This window comes from Spinacia oleracea, chromosome 4 (genome assembly GCF_020520425.1).
Source record: "Spinacia oleracea cultivar Varoflay chromosome 4, BTI_SOV_V1, whole genome shotgun sequence".
NCBI lineage: Eukaryota > Viridiplantae > Streptophyta > Magnoliopsida > Caryophyllales > Amaranthaceae > Spinacia > Spinacia oleracea.
In genome coordinates, this window is record NC_079490.1 from 1,039,778 (window position 1) to 1,049,530 (window position 9,753).

Sequence of the window (9,753 nt, forward strand, 5' to 3'; positions counted from 1 at the left end):
GATACACCATAGGGTAACCATTACTAACTTGACCAAGTCGTCCATACATTGGTCATGACGTCATGTGGTTTTAAGGGTGGAAGAAGTGATGCCGCTGTATAGGTAACTCATTAAAGGATCTGCTGGCCTACCTTCTGAACCACCTTTGAAGGAAAACTGAGTCTCTTGTGCTATGAATGAGTCTTCTACATGGGAAAAACTTGCTATGGAGTATACTTGTAAAATGTTATATAGTTAGATGACAGTTAGAGGTTAGAGCTTTAAGTACAAGTCTGCTAGTTTGATTTTGATAACCCAGTGACCCGATGGTGCATGTAAAAAGATGGAAGTTTCAAGGACTCATGGATCCGAATGTTGTTTGTATGCTTAAAATTTCCTTTACAATTTTGATCTGATCCTATGAAACGTTGCTTTGGTAAAGAATCCTAAGGAATGCAAATTGTGTCTTACCGACTACTAATGCCATTTTAGATTAGTTAGGACTTAGGATAGTCTGAATTAGCTTGTAGGTTTTTGCTGTAATTTCATTTCTTTTTCCGGAAGTCTTGTCCATGTAGCCCATTCCATCCTTTTGGGGTAAAGAGTAAAGACTATGGGCCGAATTTTCTGCCCAAAACCTTGCTATTTCGGGACAAACTAGTGGGCCTTTTCAGGTTGGGCCAAATTTATAAGTAAAAGTTCAATTTTGAGTTGCCCAAGGCCCAACATTTTTTTTAAAAACCTGGCTGGGTCGGGCGGCCCCGAAAAACGTGCCTAAAATTTCTGCCCCCAAGCCCGCTATTTTCAGTTTGGGTTGGGACGGGCCAGCGGTCCGGGCTCATGATGATCAGGTCTAACCTTAAGTTGTTGGAATTAGGTTTCTATGAAGATACTCTTACTAAGCTTGCTATAAAATTGCAAAGAAAATTTATGTATACAGACATTATTCATAATAACACCAATAGTTGAAATTGACGGGATAATAAATCTTAATTTACAGTTGGGTTTTCTTTTGGTGCCCGAGCCTAAGAGAGGCTGATGGCTACACTACCAGCTTATCACTAATGTAAAAATAAAATGAAACAAATATACAGAATGTAGAATACTACTTTCTTTGGGCAAGTTTAGGATTGGATAGTAACTGAAAATGAGCCCGGACAAGGAGGGTTATTAGGCACTTCAGCAAGACCTTCTAGCATCTGTGTGACTGTTCGCATTGTTGGTCGTAGACTTGGGTCTTCTTGGATACACCAAAGAGCAACCATTACAAACCTCTTTAATTGAGTTATGTCAGTATGCCTCTCCATGCCATCATTAACAAGTGAATCTAATCTGTTAGATTGATAGCAATCAAATGCCCAATCTGTCAAAATGGCTCCTTCCTCCGCGATGAGTTCCATGCATACACTTTCTCGGCAACATATGATCTCCAATAACAGAACCCCAAAGCTATAGACATCTACCTTCGCCGTGACTGGCTTGTTTCTGAACCATTCTGGAGCAACATAGCCTTTAGTCCCTCTAATTCCTGTGTTTGTATGGGTTTGGTTTAGAACCAAAATCTTTGCCAATCCAAAATCAGAAATACGAGGGTTCTGATGTTCATCTAAAAGTATGTTTTGGGGATTTATATCACAATGAAGTATCTGGGTGCTGCACTCCTCGTGCAAGTACAATAACCCCCTTGCTGTCCCCTGAGTAACTTTAACTCTATCTTTCCAGCTCGGCCTCAAACCATCAAAAAGGTAAGCTGCTAAGCTACCATTGCTCATATATTCATATACTAACAACCTTTGATCATCCTCCTTGCAAAAGCCTACAAGTTGTACTAGATTCTTGTGATGTGTCTGACCAATCACATTAACTTCGGTTTTGAACTCCTTATCGGTATCACCTGATATTCTATCTAACTTCTTAACAGCAACAGAAGTTGAAAGACCTCCTCCATTGATCATGCCCTTGTAAACTACACCAAAAGCCCCTCTTCCCAACTCTTCCTTGAACCCATTTGTTGCCTCTATGAGCTCTTGGTAGCTGAAACAATCGATGTTCTTGTACTCTGTCACTGTTTTTCTCTGACCCTTATCAAACACTTTCATTTTCCTCTTATGACATATGAAATTCCCAACCCGATGGCAGTTAAAACAAGTAAATCAACAGATGCAAATACCCCTAACAGAACTTTAGTTAGAGATTTCACCTTGTTTTTTGCTTTTGAAGGGGGATCAGAAACAAAGGGGTTGAGTGGGTCATTGGAAATATTAACATTCCCGACCTTAATCCAAGTTGTCCCGAGTACTGTGGTGTCTTTTCTTCCGTTGGATAGTGGTGCCCTCTTCTTCCAACAACCATGATCTTTTGTATTAGGTTCTTTGAAAATGACAGCAGCACAAAAGCACTCTTTCAGACAAGAAGTCTTGCAGTCCTCTTCGTTGTAAGGATCAAGTCTTTCATAATCATTGAATGGCCAATCAGTAGTTGGAACGAGTTTTAAATTGTACTCACCCTTCAAAGAACGCTCTGCATATCCTTCACAACCATCAAGAAAATCAGGCTTACAGCTGCTATATTTATCATTAGGATCACGAAAGGAGTAACCTTGTGGGCACGTACATGTTGGTCTTCTATCATCAGATGCATCACCAAGGCTACAAATGCTGTTAAACCCACAAATTCCGCTGCCTAATTCTGGTCTAGGATTTTGATCGGTCATACATATGTTTTCTGGTAAAGCGTAACTCACTAACCAACCATCGCTAATGGAAGTTTTTGGGACAAAATACCATGTTAACACCCCATCAGAGGTCAAAGTTGCTCTTTGGTAGTTATCTTTTGTTGAGAGCACCTTATTTGGTGGTAAGAGAACATGACTTGAACCATCCTTTCTCAAGATATACATATAACCAGACTCATTGTAGACCAATCTGACCTGAATTATCTGGGTTTGCTTGGTTATTAGTATTACTGGTATAGTAAGCACCGTAGATAAAGCTGGTTGTTAGATCTCTGGTATTGAGAACAAGGTTTCCATCAGGGATCAAACGTAACAGGAACCTCCCCTTAGTGAAATTATTCCTTGATAGCTGAGAGTTAACCTCCCCGTTTATCTCCATAAATTGAGCAGGCAACAAGGTGTCTGTAGGATGATCAAAGCTCTGCCAAACTGGATTGTCATTGCTGCTTCTTTTGAGGATGAAGTTCCCAGTATCATTCATGAAACAACGACTCACACCACCATAACCGCTTAACTCGTCCGAGGTGTTCCATAAGTTGTTTCCTTGAGGGTCATCGAGAACTAAGCCCTCATTAGCAGTTATCTTGAGTGATGAACCTTGGGGAACAGGATTACCATCATTCGCATGCCAAATTATGGTATCAGGAATCTTGGCATACCAGATGGCAAGCAAGAAGAGATTGTTTTTGTTAGGAAGTTGATGAAAGCCAAAGGCAAAATCGCCGGAAGGTGAAAGCAATAAGGAACCGTTGCCAATGGCTGTGAGAGATTGTCCAACTGTTATTTGGCCACCATTTTGTGCAGCAATGGATTGTAGGAGGAAGAGTGTAAAAAAGGAGAAAAGGATACACGATGGAGGCGAAGCCATTGCTAAAAAAACTTTTAGATGTGGCATATTTTTCACATAAGGGGCTCGTATGGTTTTTATTGTGAACCAATAGAACAATTGGCTCATATGTACTGCTGAGACTAGGTTGACTTTTCTATTCCAGACTCCAGAGACCCACTTGTTATTAAATTTTCATCTGTTCTTGGTCCAACATTTCGTCTTTTAACTGTGTTTGCAACTTTGTAATGGTAACTAGTAACACCATGAGGATGCAATGACTTTACTTTGCCATTGTACTTCCTCTACATTTTCCCTTCTCCTACAATGATATGAGTTAGGTGGTTGTAACCTAAGAAATTTATTAGGCTGTGCTCTTTGTACGTGAACTCTTTTACTAACTTGACCAAGTCATCCATACATAATGTTGACCATGTGGTTTTAAGGGTGGAAAACGTGATATGCTATATAGGTAACTCATTAAAGGATTTGCTGGCCTACCTTCTTAGCCACCTTTGACCGTCTTGTGAACCTGATTACAAGAACATACAGCCTGCTTTGGAGGGAAACTGCTCGAGTTTCTTGTGAACCAGGTATTTTTTTATGAGCTTCGTGTTGGATATACGAAGTATGTAGTACTGATTAGCATTATAAGGCATGGCTTTTGCAACTTGCTATCAATGAATGAGTCTCCTACGTAGGAAAAACTTGCTACAGACTTACGGAGTATAACATTTCATTTTATTTTCAGTGTACTTGTTATATAGTTAGATCACAGTCAGTTAGTCTAAATTAGCTTGTAGGTTTTTGCTGTAATTTCATTTATTTTACCTGAACTGCTTTGAGAGGAAAATACTAGGAAGAGATGCCTTAAACACCGTAAAACAAGAAGGAACGTGTGTCCTTGGTGTGTTAAATACGGATTTCTGGAAGAATTTTGATTCACGGGGTTTCATTTTCCCAATCTTCAGCTCAATACATTAGTTACTTTGCCCGTGGAGTTTGCTGATTAATTGACACAGTCTAGTGATGTATGTTTCCTTTCTGAGTAACAAGAGGTTGTACTACTAAAAAGGCTATATTGTGGATTCCATCATTTTTCATATATTCAGAGAAGTACTAATATGTAGTCTTTTGGAAGGTTATTTTGAGATAAATCATACACTTTTTATTAAGAAAAATAGAAAATTACTATAGACCTTGTATATACTTCCTGCAAGTTTTCTCTAACGAGTCCGATCCTTTATCATCTTTCTTGTGCACTGAGTGCATAGTTTCATATTTCTACACCCCAATTCTAAAAGCTGCGGTAAAATTTTCCAAGTGCTAACTTTCTGCGTTGATCGTTCCTGTGGTTCAGATTGTGCGAATGACGAAATGCCTAGAATGTGAACGTGTGCCTCCATCAACATGTAAAGAGAACTTGGCGTTGATACCTCCTCAGAAGAACCTTCATGATGCCTGTACATTCTCGTTGAAAACTCTGCCTCCTGTAAGTCCTATAAAGACTAATTTCTTTTATGATCTTAGTTCATTTTATTACAAATAACTGTATATGCCACTTTATGATAAGATGGAGACATTAGTCATGGCAGAGAAATAGTAAGAGAACTTCGATGCAGATCATAGTTTGGAAAAACAGATCATTAACTCCTACATCTGCAACATTGCTACAAATATTGGGATACTTGAGGTATATCCTTCCACGCCTTAAAAGTTCTGCCCATTAGGTCAGGCAGGGCCAAACTTTGGGCCGAATTTTCTGCCCAAAATCCGCTATTTTAGGCCAAAATAACGGGATTTTGGGCCAAACTTCAGACTGAATTTTTCTGCCCAAAACCCGCTATTTTGGCCCAAAAATAGCGGGCTTTCAGGCCGGGTCAAATTTATAACTAAAACTTCAATTTTGAGTTGCCTATAACCCACAAAAAAATATTCGGGTTAGGTCGTGCCTGGCCTGAAAATGGGCCTAAAATTTCTGCCAAAACCCCTTTTTTTAGGCCGGGCCAGCGGGCTGGGCTTATGATGATCAGGTCTAACCTTAAGTTGTTGGAATTAGGTTTCTATGAAGATACTGTTACTGAGCTTTGCTAATAAAATCGCAAAGAAAATTTATGTCCACAGACATTATTTATAATAACATAAATAGTTGAATTTGCCGGGTTAATAAATCTTAATTTACAGTTTGGTTTTCTTTTGGTGCTAGACCCTACAGAGGCTGATGGCTACACTACCGGCTTATCACTAATGTAAAAATAAAATGAAATAGAATATAGAATACTTCTTTATCTGGGCAGGTTTAGTATTGGGTAGTAACTGAAAATGAGGTTGGACAAGGAAGGTTATTGGGCACTTCAGCAAGACCTTCTAGCATCTGTGTGACTGTTCGCATTGTTGGTCGAACACTTGGGTCTTCTTGGATACACCATAGGGCAACCATTACAAACTTCTTCAGTCTTATCATGTCTGTAATTGCCTCCATATCATCATTAACAAGTGAATCTAATCTATTTGATTGGTAGCAATCAAATGCCCAATCTGTCAAAATGGCTCCTTCCCCTTCAAAGAGATCCATGCATACACTCTTTCTACAACATATGATCTCCAATAACAAAACCCCAAAGCTATAGACATCTACCTTCACTGTGACTGGCTTGTTTCTGAACCATTCTGGGGCAACATAACCTTTGGTTCCTCGGACTGCAGTATTTGTCTGGGTTTGATTTAGAATCAAAAGCTTAGCCAAACCAAAATCAGAAATCCTAGCATTCTGATATTCATCTAGAAGTATGTTTTGGGGTTTTATATCACAATGAATAATCTGAGTGCTGCACTCCTCATGCAAGTATAATAGCCCCCTTGCTGTCCCCTGAGCAATTATGACTCTTTCAATCCAGCTTGGTTTGGAGTCGCGAAAAAGGTAGTCTGCTAAGCTACCATTGCTCATATATTCATATACTAACAGCCTTTGGTCTTCCTCCTTGCAAAATCCTACAAGCTGAACTAGATTCTTGTGATGCGTCCGTCCAATTACATCAACTTCAGTTTTAAATTCCATATCAGTATCACTACCTGACATTCTATCTAGCTTCTTAACAGCAACACAAATTCGAGGACCTCTACCTATAATTCCCTTGTAAACTATACCAAAAGATCCTCTTCCCAACTCTTCCTCAAACCCGTTTGTAGCCTCATTGAGCTCTTGGTAGCTGAAATAATGGACCTTACTATACTCCCTCAATGTTTTCTGCTGGACCTCATCAAAGACTTTCAATTGCTGCTTATGATAAATGAAGAAAATTCCGAGGCCAATTGCAGTTAAAAGCAGTATATTAACAGATACAGAGCCACCAAACAGAACTTTGTTTAAAGTTTCCGTTTTGTTTTTTGCTGTTACAGGAGGGAAGGTAAGAGAAGGGTTGAGTGGGTCATTGGAAATGTTAACATTCCCTACCTTTATCCAACAACCTGGGGTCAATGAAATGTCTTCTCTTCCATTGGAAAGCGGTGCTTTCTTCTTCCAACAACCAGAATCATCTCCCAACGACTTGAAAGAGGCAACAGCACAATAGCAGTCTTTTAGACAAGAATTCTTGCAATCTTCTTCGTTGTTAGAATCAAGCCTTTCATAATCATTGTATCTAAAATCAGTATTTGGAAGGCGTACTAAGGTGTACTCACCTCCCTTTGCATTTTCTGCATGTCCTTCACAACTTTCTAGCTTGAAATCGGGTTTACAGCTGCCATATTGATCATTTGGATCTAGGTGAGAGTAACCTCGTGGGCACGAACATGTTGGCCTGCTATTGTCACCAAGGATGCAAATGCTGTTATCCCCACAAACTCCACTTCCTAAATTTCTCATGATTGAATAACTACATATGTCTTCAGGTACTACCTGAAACACGGACCAACCATCACTAACAGAAGCTTTTGGGGCAGAATACCATATTAAAATCCCGTCAAAGTTCAAGATTAATCTCTGGTAATAATCTTGTGAGGGTGTGTAATTGTCCGGTAACATACTATACCTCGATCCATCTTTCCTCAATATATACATATACCCTGACTCATTGTACACATATCTCTGAGTCAGACCTGGATTTGCAGCGTCACTATAAAAAAAGGCGTCATAGGCATAGCCGCTTGGGTCCCTGGCATTGAGAGCCATGCTTCCACCTGAAGTCAGACGGTACTGGAACCTTCCTGTTGTGAAATTAGTCTCTGATAGTCGAGAACTAATCGCCTCATTACTTCCCAATGACATACCAGGCAGCAAGGTGTCTGTGCGATGGTCAAAGCTCTGCCAAACTGGACTGTCATTGCTGCTTCTTTTGAGGGCGAAATTACCAGTATCATTTATGAAACCATAGCTCATCCGACCACCAACACCGCTTAGCTCGTTAGAGGTGTTCCATAAGTTGTTTCCTTGAGGGTCACTGAGAACTAATCCCTCATTAGCAGTTATCTGTACTGATGATCCTTGGGGAACAGGATTGCCATCATTTGCGCTCCAGACTACGGTGTCTGGAATCTTGGCATACCAGATGGAGAGCAAAAAGAGATTTCTGGTGTTAGGAAGTTGATGAAAGCCAAAGGCAAAATCGCCGGAAGGTGAAAGCCATGATGAGCCATTGGTGGCGGCTACGAGAGATCGGCCAACTGGTATATTACCAGTATTTTGTGCAGCAGTAGGCGATAAAAGTAGGATTGTTTGTGTTAAGAAGAAGAGTGTATAAGAAAGAAACCATGCCATTGCAAGAAGAGTGAATAGGTGATGGGATTTAAGGATTTCAAGACTAGCATTAGTGCATTATAAAGCTAGTGAGACACGGAAGTTTGAAGTCAACTAAGTTAATGATCTGATTTTGTTTGTTTATTTATGGGAACTGATTAAAAAATGACAAGAGGACACAAAGTTGACCAATTCTGTTTGAATTGTAGCTGTTTTCATATTTTGTTTGTTTTGACGGAAAACATTTTTCAGAATTTGGTTTGTTAAGAGATGAAGTAATATTTTTCCAAATCCGGAAAATAGATTTTCAGTGGTGGAGAACTTTAGTGTTAGTCTATCAAGGACCTTCCAGTTCTTTCTCTGCGTAATAGAATATACTCTCTCTGTCCCAGAATAGTTGTTACACTCTCTTGGGCACACAGTTTACTGCGATAAGTAGTAGTGTGGTTATCAATTGTTATTTTATTGAAAAAGTAGATGTGATAGGAATAAGTGAGGTATTTTTTTAATTGAATGAGAGAGGGTGTGGGGACAAAAAAAAAATTAGTGGGAAGAGAGAGACAATATAATAATTGTGGGGTCATTCCTAATTTAGAAGTGTATCAACTAATCTGGGACGGACGAAAAAGGAAAGTGTAACAACTAATCTGGGACGGAGGGAGTACGAGAAAATGCAACTTGTGGTCCGTTTTGGCACGGACGCTGTCCAAAACATTGGTTTATATTTTATACATGACATTTAAGTTTGTTGAATTGCAGTACGGTCTAAAATGGTGTCGAAGGATTTATCTTTATTTTGCTAGTTTATTTTATCAGAAGCTGACTGGAATGTTTCTTATAAAACTAGCTAGTGTCTAAGACCTTTCTACCACCACCAACCCCCTCCTCCCTAAAGAAAATGCAACTTGTATCTCGATTGCAGTAAATAATAAGCAAAAATGACTTGTTGCTAATTAAGTACTTCTAATATAGTAGTCAGTATACGTAGTAATAATGCACTTAATTATTGAACGTTCTTCTCGAGTTGTACATTTTTAAATAGAATTGCAACATGTGATGCATGACACGTCTTCTAACCTTTAGTGTTGATTAATCCTTTGATTCAGATGCTGCCAATGCGGAGATGACGAGCCTGCAGTAGTGCAGTTTTATGTTCCATATGAAGCAGAAATCAGTACCCATATTTCCTCAGAAGAACCTTCATGTCAGCATAGCTTCGTTGCTTTGAAAATTTCTCACTTGTAATGTAAGTCTTATAGATTGAATTTTCTTTCATAATTTACTTAGTATTCTGATCAGAGATAAGGAAATTAGTTATGGAAAAAACTTGAAAAGATAGCTTCAGAACTATCATATTACCTTCTAATTACTTGCTACATTGATTAGGTGTTAGTGAATTCAAGAACATAATGGATCGAACCCATCCCTGGCCTGTTTTCGGGATGGTATATTAGTAAATTTTATAGCATTTAGTATCCT

General features: G+C 39.1%; 1 protein-coding gene and 1 pseudogene across 1 annotated transcript; both read right to left on the reverse strand.

Annotated features, from left to right (window-relative positions):
- Positions 1–922: 922 nt before the first annotated feature.
- Positions 923–8,400, reverse strand: LOC110802188 (G-type lectin S-receptor-like serine/threonine-protein kinase RLK1). Its single transcript, XM_056826743.1, has 4 exons — positions 5,853–8,400; positions 2,909–3,583; positions 2,180–2,808; positions 923–2,084 (listed from the first exon to the last, which is right to left on the reverse strand). The coding sequence occupies exons 1-4, from the start codon at positions 8,293–8,295 to the stop codon at positions 1,104–1,106; spliced, it is 4,728 nt and encodes a 1,575-aa protein (XP_056682721.1). The 5' UTR covers positions 8,296–8,400; the 3' UTR covers positions 923–1,103.
- On the reverse strand, positions 1,927–3,798 carry LOC110802177 (G-type lectin S-receptor-like serine/threonine-protein kinase RLK1; annotated as a pseudogene).
- Positions 8,401–9,753: the final 1,353 nt, after the last annotated feature.